Raw genomic sequence first — 19,119 nt, forward strand, 5'->3', positions numbered from 1 at the left:
ATTCACAGTAGCCCGGGATAAAAACAATCCAAATGTCCATCAGCAGGAGACTGGGTAAACAGGCTTTGGTATAGTCTTACAAGGGAACACTACTAAGCAATAGAAAGGAATAGACCCCTAGTGAATGCGACAACACAGGTGGATTTCACAGAGCTAATGTGCTCAGTGAGAGGAGCTGGACTCAGAAGAGCTGCGCTGCGTGGGCGGGGCAACGGCTGAGGGAGAGCAGAGAAGGCCGTGGGTGGTGAGAAGGGAAAGGAGTGAGGGTTTATTTAGCTCTATGTGAATTATTTTGTAAAAACCTAAAAAAAAAAACTGGAAACAAACATAGCAAAATTTGAACATAGATCTCATTTCAATCACAGATACAATTGCTTGTTATAGTATTATTTTATGTACTTTTCTTATATTTGAGACATTTTATCTTTCAAAGTAAGTAAATAAACACCGAAATAAAGATGGCCAGTGAGATTCTCAGGCCGTAAGTGACTGACTAAATTTCCCATGTGCGGTTTCAGTCTCAGAACGAATGGCCTTGCTAAGGAAGGCTGTACTGACATGAAACTACTTTAAATTTCAGTGAGCTGTGAATATGATGCCCGAGCCCTGCTTCCATCTAGGATCTCAGAAAAGGGTACATGGCACACAGAGAGGCTCAGGCAACGCACTCTGCTTAAACTCGGAGACTGATCCTCAAAACATGGAATCGGGGCCTCGAGGCCCCCTCTCAGACTGGCTAAGTAATACTGCAGGAGTTGGGAAAACTTTACTTTCCTGCAACTCACATCTTCAAAATTTAAAAGGATTTACTGCATTATTCCTGAGGTGAAGGCTAACCAAAAGTCTGCTGTAAAATGACCTCAAGTGTGCTTAGAACTTACAATCAACAATCAGTTAAATACCTCACATGGAAGTGTCCTGAAGTCTTATGTAATGTTAGAGTGAATGGCCCGTTTTGTGACTCTACCTTAACTGAGTATTTCTAAATGCCTAGGAACCTTACGAGCCATTCCAGAGTCTCAGGAGGCCCCTTCACATCACTGTCTCCTATCCCTTCCCCCACCCTCAACGCACCTCCCCTTCCACCCAGCTGTTCCTCTGCTGCAGGGCGCTGTGGCTAGGGCGACCAAGGGCCATTTTGCCCAGACAGTCCCAGTTCATGTTGGTTGTCCTGGCTGATAACACTCCTTCCTCTCTCGATAGTGTCCTCAGAACGTGATCTCTTTAGCTATCATGGAAACTGCCTGGGATTTGGAGTTAAAAGACCCAGGTTCAAAAAATTTTTAAATTAATTCCCAAGGACACTTTCATTTGACTTTTTAGAGGGAGAGAAAGGGAGAGAGGAAGGGAGAGAGTGAAACGTCGATGAGAGAGGAGCATAAACTGGTTGCCTTCACATGCACCCAGGCCAGGGAACTGCACCAGGACCGGGGAATCGTGTGCGCGTCTGGACCAGGGATGAACGCGCAACCGAGGTCTGTGCCCTGAGCAGAAGGGAATGCGCAACCTTTTGGACGATTCTTCAACCACTGAGCCATGTCAGCCAGGGCCCAGGTTCAAATTTTAGTTCTACTTAAAGTAGAGAAAACGTAGGCAAGGGCTTTACCCTCTCTGAACCAGTTTCTTCACCTAAAGATGTGGAATAACAGCAAATTTCCGGCTTTGCCATCAAGATTAGAAACATGTAAAAGCAACCGGGATAGAGTTATTTCACCCACAAGAAAGCAGAGCCAGCAGTTCACCTCTCTCTGAAAACTGTTACCTTGCCGACTTGGAAGCAGTCATCCGCGGTGAGGGAGACCAGACGGCTGGGGCTGTACAGGTCCCTGACGGCGGAGCCAGTGACTCTCTGAAAGACCCCTCGGACGAGGCCCTTCACATCGAGCATGTACACGTCCTGCAGTCGCATCAGGGCCCTTGCTGCTCCCTCCACGTCCTCGAAGGCTGGCAGGTCCTGCTCCACCTTCTCATAACCATCCTTCAGAGCTATAAAGGTCGTGAAAACAATCCCTTGTTCAAAACACAGGCATAATCACCCCTTGCCATATTTCGTGAACAAAGGTAATGCTTGGTTTGCTTTTCTTCGCAATGGTGAGCACAGTTCTGGCACAGAGCGGGTGCTTAATACAGTCTTCTGAGGAAGGAAGAAAGGCTCTCGGTAAAGACTAAGGCACACACTTCTATCACACTGTCCTATCCTATCTGTCTCCAGGAGTCTTGTCCTTTGCGGGGACAATTCTTCTTCCTCTTAGCGTCCCCAAAGTCAACAAACTTGTTCAAGTACAAAGCAGAGGAAATTAGGAAAGTGATCTTGCTCCAGATTACACTGTCGTGGCAACTTAATTAAACAGCAACTCTTAGAAGACACCACTGGCTACACATATGTAAGTGGGATGATATAACCTGTCGTTCCCAGCAGAACTGTAGTGAAGATCAGGTGAAATCATGGATATGAAGGTCCGTTCTCATGTAAAATTATGGGAACATAGTAACAAGGGGGCCTAGTTCTTTGTAATAATTAGAGCTAAGGAGATCAGGTAATGCCTACCCACTTCATTATCCTTCATCATAGCCCATCAGAATCTCTCTCCTGTCCGCTGAGTCAGGAGACAGGACTTTCTCTTTACCCACCAGCCTCTCCTCTGCCCGACCCATTACCTCGGATGTTCTCACTGGCCTCTAGACTGTGCACCACATTCCTCCAGTCAGACTGCAGGCGTTTGATGAGGGTAAACGCAAGCAGAGGGTTCGACACAGGGGACGCTGAATCCTCATGCAAAGAAAGCACCTTGTCATAGAACCTGGAAGAGAGGACTAGAATCATCTCACCTGCTGGTGCAACTACCACACCTAGGAAAGGCTGGCATGGGGGTTATGCAATAAGAGTAGTTAAAAATGAAACGCTGAACCCATTTAAACTTCTGTAATATTCTGACCAATAAGCACAAAAATATGAAAACTACCAACACAACAAAAGCACATCTATGCATGTGTCCATTCAATGAGTCGGTCTCTGCTGGTCAATTATTGTGCATTGGGCATCATGCTGGAGGCTAGAGAAACAAAGGCAAGACAGGGCCAGCCCTCAAGAAGTTCACAACCCAGAAAGCCTTCTTCTCTCTCCTCATTCTATATTCAATACTTAGAACCTGGTAGAAGCTCAAACACATTGTTCAACTCATTGCGGTAATTGTGACATGTGCTCCGAGAGAAGTGAGCAACGATGCCATGTAATGCCGCAGTGATTTTTCAGCAGGGCACCCAGCCTAGGTGAGAGTTAAAGGGTCAAAGGAAAGACTTCCCCGAGGAGGTGGCACTTGATCCGAGTCCTGAGGGACCAGCTAGAATAGCAATAGCTACTACTTACTGAGCCCTTACCATGTATCAGGCCTTCTTCTGCTAAGTGCTTTAGGTGCGATCTCACTTAACCTCCCCAACAACCCTCACAGTAGGTTTTATCATGCCCATTTTACAGGAGAGGAAACTGAGACAAGGCCACACTGTTAGCAACACAACCAGGGATTAACCCAGCTCTGCCTGACTCTGAAGCCTGTTCTCAGCTGCCTCTGCTGCGCCATTTGCCATGGAGCTAGAGCAAAGAAGGGAGGAGGAGCCAACAGGAGCCAGTGTGCACAAGGGCACAGAGGCTTGACATCTGTTCATTCAGTAAGTCAGTCTAGACTGGCTGCTTGCTGGTTTTCAGACTCCATGCTGGAAGCTGGGCAGGACAGGGTCCCATGCACAGGGCTTCGTGGACAAGAAAAGAAATGTTTTCCTCATCACTCTTTGCCCAAGTTCAACACATTATTTCTATGAAAAATGGATAAAGTATTATGTTTTTCTAGGAGCTAGGAACAAAGTTTGGAGTAAGACAATAACATTGGTCTCAGAGACACATAGCCTAGTGGGTAATATAGACATGAATAATTACATTACAGATGCAACAGCAGATTTGTGAGTGAGGCTTAGGGGGGAGTACAAAAAGTGGGTGATTAATTGGCCAGAGTAAATTGGGAAAGTGATCTTGCTCCAGGTCACACTGGACCAGATCAGAGAAAATAATCTCTCCTTTTTACAGAGGAGATAATGAATGGAGATGGGATGGATGAATGCGAACATGTGGAAGGGAGAGGAGGCCTCCTTCCGGGCAGGCAGAGGCTGTTCAAAGGCTGCAAAGGCACAGAGAGAGTTGGTAGGGGACTTACAAGCACTTTCATATTGCGGGCACACAGGGTGTATTGGGAGATTGGTAGATCAGACTGGAGAAGTGAGGAGCTCCCTACGGGCCTGGCTGAAGAATTTGGTTTTCACCCCTAATGCAACTAGGAGCCACCAAAAGTTTTAAGCGAGAGTTGGATGCACTATGATATGTTTATATTTGTATATAAACCTGCCAAAGGGTGGGGAGACGGGCTCAGAAGTGGAAGTGACTGGAGGCAGAAAGACCAGGCAGGAGACCATTTCAAAACTACAAGTGGGAGACAAGGTGAATCAGAACCCGAACAGTGACAGTGGTGGCCAAGAATGGCATGGATTCAAGGGAGATGTTTAAGAAGTACACCATGTAGACACCGCCGGTGGCCGATGGGGAGTGAAGAGGTAGGGTTTTCCAGTGTGCTTCTGACCTTTCTGGCTCGCTGGCATTTGCAGGAAAGGGCCAGAAACGGTGGGGCCAGTGATGATCCTCTTCCTAGTTCATTTCTCTCCCTCTCAGATGCCCTACAAGCGTGTTTGTGAAAGCAAGAGATGCTGTCTCTTTTTCTGGTCTACTATGGTTGTTCCACTTCTAACACACTAGCAGGATTTAAATTATTGAAATGTATTGGTTATAATAAGGCAGACTTAAGAGTCCTGGTCCTGCCCTCTATGAATTTTCCCCTTGTTTTAAAATTATTAATTTCCAAGAACTATAATAGCAAAGGAAGTGAAAGACTGTGATCAAAGTGAAAAGAATGTGGATTTATGTGAACACATGCAAGAGCACGTGAGAATATGAGTCCTTTGGCACGAGTGAAGGACTTCCCTGAGTGGAATGGGTTGAAAGTGAAGAGCACAGACAGTGTTTGGGTGGGGGGAATTTCAATGCCCTCAAGTAGAGTCTGACCTAAAGATGTCCCAAGGGTGGTCATTGCAACTATTAAACAGAGCCCACAGATAGAAGGTGACCTGCCTCCGGTGCTTCCGGGGAGCTGAATGTTCAATTCAAGCATAAACTAAGGAGGAAGATTCTTCTGGGCCTGCATGCCCCACGGAAGGAATGGGAAGCCTTTCAAGTCCCAGAATGTCTCTGATCCCCAAGCAGGGCTATTTGAAAGTGGCCACCCATGGGTTTTGAAACTGAACCAGTCTCCAGGGTGTGGGACTTTTTTTTACGACCCATTACTTCCTGCTTCAGCTCCATATGGAACTACTTAGTGAACGATATTCCATTGCTAGATGAAAAAACTTACAAGCAGAGACTTGGGCTTGAGTCCAGCCTGAAGAGTAAGTGTCCAGGAACAACTGAGGCCGAATGGGCAGTGATTTTATAAGACAGTTGGACAGGGAGGAGCTGGGAGGGGCTGGGAGGAGAGCTTATCCTGACCAGTCTCCAACTATCCTTCAGTTTCTTCCTCTATAAAATGACAGAGCTAGTCTAGTCTAGAAGATCTCTCTTCTAGGACAACCATTCTAGTATTTCTTTCCATCACCTTTTCTGCTACTGAATAAATAGATTCTTCATCTAGGGGACTTGATGAAGTGCTTGAGGACCAATGGTTAACAGGCATCAGAGGAAACTGAGCACAAAGAGAAAGAGGTAACACAGAGAGGTGAAAACTGCCCCAACTTATCAATCAGACCAAAAGCATTATCTCTTTATTCTCTTCCCAGCCCACTTTGTATTATGGGGTCAATTAAGTTAGAGCAGTGATTTCATCTTTACTGTAGCACATAATTCAGTTCAGCTTTCAGATACATCGCTTTTCCATTACAGGAAGAAAAAAAACCTATCAGCTAGTATCTGAGGCTGGTTTGGAATCCAAACACTGGCCCTCTGCCCAGCCTCTGAGCAAAGAGCTGGTTTTCAGAGACTGAGTAACTGGATGCTGAATTCAAACCTCACGGTTTCCTAAACGGCAAATGCTGCCCAGAGTGGAAAAGCAGATCCTTTCCTTAAAGAATTTGCACATAAAATTTGCAACCCAATCCCTGCATTAAACAGAGTCTGGACAGATGATCCAACCACAATACACAGGCTATTTTAATTCAATATGTTTCTCCTTTGGAATTCAGAAATGGCTTTCCTTCAGTTTTCTGGGCCATTCTGAATGGCTCATTCTTAGCACAGAAATTATTGCTGCTGACACTACTCATTTAACATTGGTAGTTTTTAAAAACTGTACCAACAGAGAGAGGGGTTCAATATATTTATATTAAGGTTTTTAGATATGTAACTAATACATACTATACTGGTATGCAACTGTATATAACAAGTATAATTTTTATTAAAGTGGGGTAGAGAGCAGTTTCAATGTCAAAAATTTTATTTCTAAATTTAAAAATTCAAAGAAGAATATCAAGTGAGGCCCCTAGACATAACGTCTCAAGTCCGTAAAATCACCGGATTGGGAGTATAAGAAAACGAGCAGGAACTGCTAAAACTCTTGCTTTAAAAAGCAGACATTTCACTAGGTTTTAGAGCATTGACTCAAGAGCAGTCACTAAAATACCAAGTTAAACTTTCTGAAATTAATTGTTCATAAGTCATATGAGAAGGGAATCTAGAATTCTTCTGACTCTTATTTGCGATCTGAGCTCTCACGGTCCTAGTTACCATTTGGAGCCAAACATGGGGCGTAGTTTCAGTAGTCAGTCTTAAACAACAGTCATAAAGACCTGACGTTTATTGATCAGTTTTTACATTTCAAGCACAATGGTAAATATCTTTATATAGTATTTAATCCTTCCAAGAACTCTATGGGGGTAGGTAGTATCATTATCATTACTATTATTTTACAGACTAAAAAACTAATCTTAAAGAGGTAAAGAAACTTACCTGAAGTCAGAGCCAAGGATTCCAGTAGAGGTTTGTTAAATTCCAAAATCATTATGTGCTTGGTCACTCACAAGACCTCATCAGGCCTGGGTCCTGTCAGTCCTGGATTTGCTACTTACTAGGTTCATAATCTTGGATAAGATACTAAACTTTAATTTTTTCCTATTTCAAATCTCATTTGTTTAAGAGAGTAATACAAACCTACTTCAAGCATGTGCATCAGAGAGAATTAAATGAGGTAAGACTGGTGCAAGACCTCCCACACTGGCAATGACAATGGAAATAAGATGGTGAAGCTCTGCCCCGCTGCTTTGATCCTCACTCTCCTCTGAATTTGACCCCTGAGAGGCCCCACATTAGCATCCAGATTCTGAGCCTCCATATCCATCCAGGCCACCAAAATAGATTAGTGGTAAGAGAACAATCAGGAGCATGTTGGTCTCTGAAGTCAAACACAAAAAAGTCTATTTCCATTAATTAACTTGGACTCCAATAAATTGAGAGTCCAATTTTTTAAGAATAAAATTAAAATATCTTGCTCTGTAAATGTGGTCCTATAGAATGTTAGGCAACTATGCTCCTCCAAGGAGTGACAAGAATGATGGAAATTATCATCATGTATTGTTATTATTAACACATACTCACATATATTATATATATGTGTGTGTATGTGAACCATTATGCTATTTAAAACTGACAGCAAATTTAAACATGTATATAACTGCTTTATGCAAACTACATACTTAAAAGCACATTCCAAATTACCTCTTGATTCAGTCACCACTGAATAACAAATAAGATCTGTCATATACACTTCTACACACAAATTGTTCTCTTGCGTGCCTCTCTCTCACACAGCCCTTGTGTCCCACACACCTTCCTTGTGCCCCAGGCTCAGTATCACCACATAAACACTCGCTTGCAGTTGTGTAAGCCGTGCCTTGGGAGACAGCCCTCTGTGGTCTTCACTCAGCAGAGGGTCACATGACATAAGTACAGTATTAATACATTCAGATAACGAGGTGGTTACGCCGCTGTTTCTCCCACTGTGGGCCCCTGGACGTTGTAAACAGAGAAGGCACAACAAACACAAGCATACATCTTCCACAGTCTGACACCGACAGAGTCAGTGTGTGGCTACGGTGCCCAGCGTGCCCGGCCTGCGGTATTTCATCCTCAGTGTGCGGCACCAGAGCTTGGTGACTGTATCTCAGACGATATGGGCTGAGCATCTGCTTGTGTGTGCGAGACTCAGTGTCCTCTGGCATCAAGGATGGTTTTACCCAGGATTTTCTTCGTGTCAAACACTTTATATGTGTATAACATCTCAGGTGTCATTTATTTAGAATTTAGGGAGCTCTTACATGCATGAAGAAAAGGGAGAGTGGAAAGCAAAGGAGGCATGGACATCTCTGATCAAGACTCATGATGCTGCAGACTCCAAGCTCCCTGAAGTCAGGGCTGGGGCTTGTTCACTTTATCCTCAGTGGGTGGGACAGTGCTTGGCTCTCAAACATAAATTGGTGACTGTGAAGAATTATTTGTATAGTAACTTGTACAATTACTTAGCATCTTTCACATGTAGAGTATCATATCCATAGTCTTATGTTCATCCAGTCCCAATGACATGTAAATCTTCTACATGGTCACACAATGTCACCTGACTCACACTAAACACCAGTTCACTGGGTCGCATGGTCAACACACACATAGTTACGGCCCCACATAGTATTCTCTCCAACTCCTTCCGGTGGTGTCTCTGTGATACAGAGCCTGGGGCCCCACACAGCCTGACACGCTGCCTCGTGAGGTCCTACGTGGCCTCAGGGTCACTTCACCACCCCTTTCCACATGCACTGTATCAACTTCACCGCGTGACAGCTGGATCTGGAGTGCCAGTGTGTCTGTGTGTGGCCCCACACTGTGTGACAGAGCATCTCTGGGGTCATATTCAGTCTCAGTTTCCCCATCACCTCATGTCAAGGTGTCCTGGGGTCACACACAGGTGACAATGGGTCTAGGGAGTCACACCCACAGTGTCTCAGTATCACGGTGTGACACTGGGTCTGAAGTCCCACGCAGGTTGACAACGAGCTTCGGAGTTACCCCCAACTCTATAGTACAGTGTCTCAGTCTCCCCTACTCAGATCCCTCTGTTGCTTACCCTCCGGTGCCCTCACCTTGTCAGGTCCCGCAGCCGTGCCTCTTCCCCGCGCAGGTAGCGTCGCAGCAGTGCCAGCAGCCGGCGCTCGGGCGCCAGGGCGCGTGCCACGCTGGTCAGTGCCGAGAATGTGTCCCCACCCGCCACGGCCCCTGCCGGGTCCGCTGCCCGGAGCGCTAGCACCGCCAGCAGAGCCGCCAGCCGCGCCACGGAGCCCATAGCTGGCGCTCGCTCGTCCCCTTGGACCGTCCAGCCCGTCCCCGGCCCCGCCTCCCGGCGCTCCCGCCCGTCCAGCTCCTCGGCCCCGCCCAGTCCGCTAGCTAGTGTGCAACTTCAGACCAGCCTCCGGGTCCTTCCCTGCCGCCCAGCCTTGCCCCCAGGGCCCAAAGTTTTCTTTGCTCTGATGCCTCCTCTCACTCTCCATCCCCACCCCGCTGTCCTTACCTCCTCAGACTTCGTGGGGGCTGCCTGCAACCTCAGGGGTTGCCCACCCTCCACTAAATCGCAGCCTGGGGCAGGTGTTTCCACTGTGCCCATTTCACACTTGGGGAAACTGAGGCAGCGGTTGGGGTGAGTGATGACTTCATTGGCAATGGCTGTACAAGACCATACTGAAATCATTCACACACACACACACACACACCAATCAGGGGATAGAAATACAGAAACACCACTGGATTCTGATGGAGAAATCCAGAAGAGTAAATAAGGCATTGTAGTAATAGTTGTGCAGCTGAAGAGCTGTGAGAGAGCAGAGGAGAGGAAAACATTTCACAGAGGACTTGACATCTGAGTCATCTGAAAGGGTGAGCAGAATTTTAACTGGAGGTGAAGCAGGTAAAGGCCACCAGGGTCCGTGAATGACAGATAAATCCAGGACCTATGGAACCTAACACTCCAAGGTCCTGGGTAACTGCCCCACACAACATTCTGTGGTCACTGAAGCGAACAAAAATACTGTCAATTGGCTTATTTATTCTTTCCCCTTCTTTCCCGGGCATTGTTCATTTATTCATTTAACAAATATTTAGCACCTTTGTTACTGTGCTGAGGACACAGAGAAATAGCAGGCCCAGCCCTGGACTCCCAGGGGGAGACAGAGATGTGAACAACCACAGCGAAGTGCTATTGGGATAGCAGAGGCTGTGCAGTGAGCAACAGCCACCCTGAGCAGGGAGCCCATCTCATGCTTGGGTGGCGGAGAGGGCCCCACAGAGCAGGTGCCATGTGCAGGCCCAAAAGGATGAGAAGGAATTGTCTGGAAGATGGCTGGCAAGGGAATGATGGGCCTTCCTGGCAGTGGTACGTATGTGTACCAGCCTATGAAGGTGGAAAATAGTTTGAGTTTCAGAAATAAAAAACTCCTGTATTTGGGGCTGTCAGACTGGTAAGGGGATTTCCATATCATACTAAAAAATTTAATCTGTCCTCAATGAAAATGTAAGGGAAGTTTTTAAGGTGGCAATAATGGTCATTCAGTGACAGGTCTTTTTCTTGCCTAATTGCATTGTCTAGAACTTCCAGTATAATGTTGAATAAAAGTGACAAGAGAAGACATCCTCGTTTTCTCCCAGGTTTTGAGAGGGAAGCTTTCAGTCTTTCACCATTGAGTATAGTGTTCATTCCTTTCTAGTCCTAGTTCACTGAATATCTTTATCTTTCAATTCCATTTTCTGCATCTATTGAGATGATGTGGTTTTTATATTTTATTCTCTTAACATGGTCTGTTATGATTGATTTTTGTTTGTCGAGCTGACCTTGCATTCCTGGGGTAAATTTTGTTCATAGATAAAGGACAATCCCCCCCAAAACCCCAAAATTATTTTCTGGAGGGCAGGCCCCTTGTTGTACAGGCCTACCTGTACAACAGGAGAGTACTTAGAAGGTGACTGAAGTTTAAACATGTAAGAATAAATACACAATCACACAATTTTTTAAATAAATAAAGTCCTCTTTGGGAGTCCTCCCTCATATTGCTGGATTCAGTTTCTTAATATTTTGCTGAGGACTCTTGTATCTATATTAATAAGGGGTGTTTGTAGTTTTCTTGTGGTGTCTTTGTCTGGTTTTGGCATAGGATAATACTGGACTCATAGAGTGAGTTGGGAAGTGTTTCTTTCTTGTCTATATTTTGGAAGAGTTTGTAAAGGATTGGAGTTCATTCCTTCCATTGGATGGAATCCACCACTGAAGCCATTTTGGCTTGGGCTTTTCCTTGTGGGAAGTTTTTTTGACTACTACTAATTTAATTCCTGTAGCAATTCTTTTACAGTAAGTCTGCGGTAATGAATTCTAATTTTCTTCCGTCTGAGAATGTCTTTATCTCAATTTTATTTCTAACGTATATTTTCCCTGGGTTGACTGTACTCTTTTGCAACACTTTAAAAATGGCCTCCCTGTTTTCTGCTGAGAAACCTGCAGCATTCAAATCATTATTCCTCTGTCATCAATATGTTGCTTTTCTCTGGCTAGTCTGAAGAAGTTTGTCTTTGTCTTTATTTTTCACAAATTTGATTGTGATGTGGGCCTAATTTTTTTTTTTTTTTTAGTTTAGTTTATCCTATTTGGGATTCACTGAACTTCTTGGATCTGTAGGTTTATACATTTTGTCAAGTCTGGGAAATACTCATATATTATTTCTTCAAATACCCGTTTTTTAAAATATTCTTTTGGAATTCTGATGACACAGTTTAGGCACTGCCTAATTTGGGTCCTGCCTCCCAGGTCATTAATCCTCTGTTCATATTTGACAATGGTCTTTCTGTTCTTCTGATTAGATCATTTCTGTGGATCCGTCTTCAAGTTCAGTGACTCTTCCTTCAGGTCTATTATGCTGTTGACTCCATGAGTGAGTTTTTTGTTTTGGCTATCATATTTTCAGTTCTAACATTTCCATTGAGTTCCTCTTTATATCTTCTACTTCTTTGTTGATACCTTCTACCTTTCCATTTGTTTCAAGAGTGTTACACTGACTTTTGGAGCATTTTACAATAATCTTCAACAATTTCAACATTTGAGTCACCTCTTCCTTGACGTGTGTTGATTGCCTCTTCTCATTGTTATCAAGATTTTCCTGGTTCTTTGTATACTGGGTAATTCTGGATTAAGAGCTAGACATCTTGAATATTGTAAGTTCTTGAATATTGAATATTTCATCTTGAACATTGTCTAGCTCTTGTGTAAATCTTATGGATAATTGTAATATTTTTGGTTTAGTACTCAGTTGACTCGACTGGATTGACTGGATTTGGAAATCCTGACCTGCCTTCTGCGGTTGTGCTCCCAGTGTCAGTTCCATTTTTAAAGCTTTGCAGTGCTATTCAGATCTGTCCCCGTGGCACACAAGCCAGAGGCCAGTCTTGGGACTAGATAGTGGGTTATCCCATGTCAGTACTAAAATCTATTACATGCTTTTTAGCATCAGATCCATGCATGCACAGGTCAGGGGTGAGGCCAGGAACTACTGGGTTGCTCTCTGAGTTTATTTCCTCTCCGTGATCTCTCTGATACTTTCCAGTCCTCTGAAGAGCCCCTTTTTGGTTCTCTGGTCAAAAACCTGAGGCTTCAGTTACCCTACTCTGCTGTGTTTTTCTCAGGATCACCTGCATGGAGGGCCCAGAGGCAGGAAAACAGAGGGAGGGGAAAAAATCAACGAGGGTTTCCCCACCCTGTTGGGATTACTAAAAGTAAAAATTACAGCATTATTTGAATTGGTTTCAACACATGTAGATGTCATACGTAAGGTAACTCAAAGTTTCAGGCAGCCATAGGCCCTCACTATTCAGGCCACCACAGCAGGGCTGCCTGGGGGGCAGGGGTGCAGGAGAACAGAGGACAAAGAAGGAACACATGGTATGTCCCTCCATCTCAGTGTGGAGGGTCCTTTTCCCTCTCACTGAGCTGCTCCTGCAGGTTTCTCAGTCCTCACCATGGAGCCAGTTTCTGGGGTCAGGACTACTGAGGGTTAAGAAGGAGAAACTCACTGCCAGTTTTTTTTTTTTTTTTCACTGCCAGTTTAGTGGTGCTCCAGATTCTGGTCTTTCCCTCTCATCTACCTTCTATCCCTTTTTTATTTTTTAATCCCTTGCCTGCTGACATGCTTATTGATTTTAGAAACAGAGAAAGGGAGGGAGAAAGAAAGAGAGAGAAGCATCAGTGTGAGAGAAACAAGAGATTGGTTGCCTCTCAAACGAATCTCATCTGGGGACATCTCATATGTGTCCCAAGCCTCTGCTGAGGTGTGTGCCCAGACCGATTAGGAATCAAACCTGCAGTGAGGCTCCAACCAAGTGAGCCACATCAGCCAGGGCTATCATTTACTTGTGAGACTGCTTAAATGCCTGCTCCATGCATTCTGTCCAAGTTTGAGAGCTTCAATCAGTGGTAAGATATCTTACCATGGTAAGAACTTCCTGCATTATAATATTTTGTTTTAATTCTGCATCAGAGAGGAATTTTATATGTCACTCTATGTAACAACAGGATTTCAAGTTTAATTAAAACCAAACTAACATTTAACTAAATTATGCAACAATTACAAATAATTGTGTGGCAACAGAATAGGTATTTTCCAAGCATGGCTAAGTTTGTAAGGGCTCAGCTTATGTTCCTTTTTAATATTTGTCAGGGTTTTTTTGCTTGTGGTTTGACCTGTATTATCAGACAATCTCGATTTCTGAATGTCAAAAACCAAAAAAATATATAATAGCTCTGGAAAAAATGTTACTATTATTATTAGGCTTTTCATGCATAAACATACATAAAGAAAATTAAAGCAGAAATAAAAAGGGCCAATGAAAGAATCAAGATTTTCGAATAACTATAAAGGCAAGAAAAAGAAGCTTTTCCAGAAATAATGAACACACCTGGCTTTGTGTGATGGAGTCTCCCCAGTTCACGCCACACCAGCCCTGCCGGCAGTTGGCCTTTTTGTTTCCTGTTCCTCCCAAGCTCTGTCCTGATTCATGGGTAATTTCTGACTAACTCCTACTCATCCTTTGAGTCATTTCCTCAAGGACTTTTTATTTGTCTGCAGACTAGGTTTGAATCCCCACGTTATTCAAAACACCTCATACATTTCCCTTGGTAGCATTTATTACAGTTATAATTTCTTACTTCTATAATTAACGGCTATCTATTCTACTAGGTCACAAGTTTCATATTGATAGGACTGTCTAGCAGAAAGCCTGGCAATTGTAGCACTCATTTTAAAAAGTAGAATAATGGAGCAGAAAGAGCATTTAAAATGATCCCATCAATGTCATTATGAAGGGTCTTCTATGTGCCAGTCCTCTGCCAAATCTTTACACTGTCTTCTTTCCCTCAGAATAAGCCTACGAGGGATGTATTTTTCTTCTGCATTTACCACTGAGAAAACTGTTGATATTTGAAGTTAAGTAATGCAGTACAGAGTGGTAGATATTGAGCCCAGGGTCTCCAACTCACAGCTGAGGGCTTTCTCCGCTGCATCTTTACCTCAGGTTGCTCGTTATCCATTCCTGAGTCCTGTTCAGGGAGAGTTTCTGTGGAACTCACTTCTGTTCCTTTTTCCTAAGTTTCCTCCTCTACATTTTGGAAGGAATCAACCAACGGACCGGTGTTCCTAGAAGTGTGGTCCACAGTCCATTAGTACCAGACCCACAGAGGGAAGATGGATGCTCTTATGAAAACTTCAGATTCTGGAGCCCCAGCAGACTCATTGAATCAAACTATAGGGAAGGGGGAGCAAGGTCCAGGAATATGCATTTTAACAGGCTCTTGAGGTGATTCTTAAGCATGTCTAAGTTGAGAACACTGGTAGTTTTTATTCCAAACTTCCCTCCAGCTCTTGATAGTCATTGCTTCTAAAACATTAAATTCAGAGGGCATATCGTTGTATCTCTATTGTCTTTTACAGAGCCTGGAACTCAATACACTTTTAGGTATTGAATAGGAATGAATATTTTGAATTTGGAAGACAGATTCAAGTATTTGCTTTGGTATTTACCAACTGCCATTCCTTGGGAAAATTACTTCACCTCATTGACCCTTAGCATTGCCATCTTTCTTTAAGATGAAAATAACAACAACAGTCCTTATTCTGGCCTCCAACAGTTGATGTGGAAGATAAATTAAATCATGTTTTTGAAAGCTCTTGATGCCAATTTGAATTTGATTTTAGTTGAAGAACCACTACTGGTCTAAAGTGAATACCAGCAGGGGACACTTCAGTCCTCCGCATTCACAGATGGCTCATCCACAGCTATCTCGAGTGCACCAAATAGGGAGTTTATTAAAACACACACACAAAAAATAACCACCACATTTCAAACTCACACTTCTGTTCAAAGTAGGAAGGCTCCTTCCAAGAAAGTAAGTTTGTGAAAGAAATCTGAGGCATTCCCATAGCGCCCCCTGGTGGAGCTTAGAAATCGACCGTTCTCGCCACGTATTTGCTGCTTGCTTAGCAGAGATCAATTTGTCAGTGCACGTATCTGTTCTCCACCCAGACTAAGAGCTTTTTGTGGAGGTTCTCTTTGTCTCCAGAGCCTACTCTTCATTTGTGCGTGTATTCCTCAACAATTAGTGAGCACCCATCACGCTGGGTGCTGTGCTTGGCACCCAGGAACCCAGTAGAGGGGCTGGATGGTCCTGGCCCTCAGAGCCCTTACAGTCCAGTAGTGGAGACAGACAAGTAGATCGCCAACAAACAGTTATGTGTGCCAGGTAGGAGGAGGTGCGGGGAACTATGGAAGCCTCCTTCTTTGGCCGAAACCCAATATCAGTTTTGAGAAAAGCCACAACACATTAAGGGATGGGTGGGGGGAAATAAGTCACAAAATGTAAACAGGAGCCAAACAGAGTTCATCTTTTATCCTAAGGTCAATGCCAAGCTACTGAACAGCTTTATTTATTTATTTATTTAACACTAAGTCTATATAATAGCTTGTCTGGCAGAGGAGAGAGCACCAGAATAGTGTTCTCTCCTGTCGCAGCCTCAAATTGTGTCAGACAGTTTAGCAACTGAACATTTTTTTTAATCCTCACCCCAGGGCACTTTTCCCATTACTTTACAGAGGAAGGCAGGGAGAGAGGAAGGTGTTACGGTGGTGGGTGACACGGGCTGTGAAAGAAATCACAGAGAAGAAGGTGTAGAGAAGAAAGGTTTTATTCACTCTCCAAGAAAAGAGAGGGGCATGGTGTAGAGAGATACACCAGCACTGAGGGGCGGGGGCTTTGAGCTTTTATTAGATTAGAATTGAATTAAAAACCGGGGGAGGGGGTGGGCGTTGTAGTGAGGGCCTGGGGCTGTTGGGACATCGTAACAGGGGCTGCAGTTTGTTCCTGTATTATCTTCCTCCTGTGGCCGTAGGAACAGTTAGTTCTGTTCTTGCTTCCAGTAATTTCCAGTTCTGGGGACAAGCTCAGGAGAGTACAATGGCATCATGTTTAACAGGGTCACAGGCCTGCTTGGCAAATGGCGCCACAACAGCAAATGCGCTGGCTTTGTATTTTCAGGATGGAGAGAGAGAGAAACACTTACTCGAGAGAAAAGCATTGACTGGTTGCCAGACTGGGGATCAAACTGCTACCCTCCAGTTGTGGGATGACATGCTAACCAACTGAGCCACACCAGCCAGGGCAGCAGTTGGTCAGTGTTAAGCAGAGGAATAATTAGATTAGATTTTTAGATTTTTGTTCTTTCGAGATCATTCTGCCTATGGGAAGAACTGAGGGGAGGAGGCAAGACCAGAGGTAGAAAGGCCCCTTAGGAAGCTGCTGTATAGTTCAGGTGATAAATAAATGTTTGGTTAGGAGGGGTACACAGGGAGTTTAAAATGTATCGGTAAAATTCCATTTCTTTCCCTGGGTGAGGTATAAAAGTACTTTATTCCTCACATCTTATATTACATTGCACAAATTCTGCCCTTGCTCCCTGCCCAGATGGGAGTAAATCCCTATCTCCCCTCCACTCCCACTTCCCTTATTTAGCTTCAGGTCAGTGCATCCCTGCCCCCCCCCCCCCCGCCTTCAGCTTCTTACTTGGCTGCAGCCCACCTCCGGCTGGAAGCCCTCTAGCCAGTCTCAAGTACTCCTGCTTCCCAGTTTTCACTCATATATTTCCTTTGCTTTGTGTTGAATTTATTCATATACTCTGCGTGCCTCCTCCCCTTAGCTAATCCACAGCCTACTTTACTTGCCTTTCAAAAATCAGCTCAAATTCCAATTCAGTTCACTTCAGTTGAACCTTTTTTTATGAGGGCTTATTACCTGCTTGCCTTGGTTTGGGGTCCTGTGGGTACTACTGCACAGAGCCGGCGGTTCCTGCCCTGGGAGCTCACCATTGACTGGCAGAGTCCAACACACAGACCACGTCCTCATGGGGAGGGAAGTGCTGTGACAGAGGTCAGCAAAGGGACCTGTGGCAGCACAGAGTGTGGGGACCTCTGTCCTACTTGTGAAACACTTAGAATAAAATGTTCCCCCGAACTGCTCACTGAGTCACGCCCTACCAGAACACACTGCTCCACGGAGGCGAGCCCTGACGGAACTGTAGCAGTCGTCAACCGGGCGTTTGAAACAAGGGTCCAGGAACTACCCTGACTGCTTCTAACTACCCTGACTTCTTCTAAGTTTGCTTTTCAGATCGAAAGCCAAGCCACAAACCCCAGAGACAAACTCAATACCCAGTTGGCAAAGTCCCTTTATGCAGCCCATAATAAGTGCTGCACAATCCCAGAACGCTTCACTTTGTTGATGTTTACCTAGATGAACATCAGTGTTCCAGAAAAAGAGAAGCCTGCTGACCTACACCCTGATTGGTTAACCCCAGCAACTCCCATGTTCCAAAGCCATAGAAACCCCTAAGCTCCACATTTGGGGTGCAGAACCTGGGGCCCTATCTCGGTGTTCTCGCCCGCTGCAGAGCCTTAATAAATCTGCCTTTTCCTGTATCGGTGACGCTGGTCTCAATTCTTTTGTATCTGGAGACAAGAACCCAAACTCATGGGTAAGACTTGTTCGATGGGGTGGGGTCGGGGGACAGGCAGGAAAGGCTTTTTGGAAGGGGTGGTACATGCATTGAGGGTTAAAGGAGTCGTCTGCAACTTGGAGAGGTGTCAAGGAGTGAGCCGCAGGCAGAGTCCCCTCCGTGCTGTTTGTTGTGCTACCCCCATGACAGGTGGAAACCCCACCTTTCACTACTCTGGGTGGGCTAGCACCCCCATTTCTAGGATGTCTTATTCCTTCTGGACCCAGCTCCTTGAAAACTGTGCATAGGGCGACTAGGAAGGTGAGGGGGCCAAAGACTGGCCACACAAGGAACAGTAGCTTAATTACGTATATTTAGACTGAGGGTTTTGGGTTTTTGTTTGTTTTTTTTTTTGAGTGAAAAGAAAATGGATCTTTGTATAACACTGTGTTTCCAAATGCAACCAAAGGGTAGACGCTCTGGAGGCAAATTTCAGCTGAACCCGAGGAAGAACTCTCTGATGGCCTTTCTTTAGGAGAGATCAGCTTGTGGCAGGTTGTCACTGGAGTTGCAAATGCATATCCCGGTTTGTAGTCATATCGTAGAAAATGACGAGAGTTGGACAAGATGAACTTTTAGGTTCTTTCCAGGGCTGGATTCTCTCATACCATCTCCCCGACCCTCACCATCATCTCTTCCAGACCTTCCATTTAAACCTCCTGTGGCCTTCATTGCCAGCTGGCTAAAGTCTCTCCAAGATGCACAGCATAGCGCACAGGGCCCTCCCTCTCCTGTCTCCACTCACGTCCCACCTGAAACAGAGCCATGCTAAACCGCTTCCGGTTCCCGGCACAGCCCTGCTGCGCTCTGTGCTGCAGCAGTCCTCCCCTCTTCCTCTGCCTGGCTGCTGTTCTCCGACATTTCCTCCACTACCCTGTGCTGGCACTGCTGTGGGCGTGAAACCAGAAAAGC

The 19,119-nt window shown here is 44.9% G+C and overlaps 1 protein-coding gene across 1 annotated transcript in view; it reads right to left on the reverse strand.

Moving 5' to 3' along the window:
* Positions 1 to 9,416, reverse strand: part of P4HA3 (prolyl 4-hydroxylase subunit alpha 3) — a 39,253-nt gene extending 29,837 nt beyond the window's left edge. Inside the window, exons 1-3 of the mRNA XM_037148638.2 lie at positions 9,217 to 9,416; positions 2,659 to 2,801; positions 1,763 to 1,986 (exon numbers count right to left, since the gene is read on the reverse strand). Coding sequence (XP_037004533.1) covers positions 1,763 to 1,986; positions 2,659 to 2,801; positions 9,217 to 9,416 — 567 coding nt within the window. The remainder of the gene's footprint in view (positions 1 to 1,762; positions 1,987 to 2,658; positions 2,802 to 9,216) is intronic.
* Positions 9,417 to 19,119: the final 9,703 nt, after the last annotated feature.

Source organism: Artibeus jamaicensis, unplaced genomic scaffold (genome assembly GCF_021234435.1).
Source record: "Artibeus jamaicensis isolate MK-2021 breed Jamaican fruit bat unplaced genomic scaffold, CSHL_Jam_final contig_64, whole genome shotgun sequence".
Classification (NCBI taxonomy): Eukaryota; Metazoa; Chordata; class Mammalia; order Chiroptera; family Phyllostomidae; genus Artibeus; species Artibeus jamaicensis.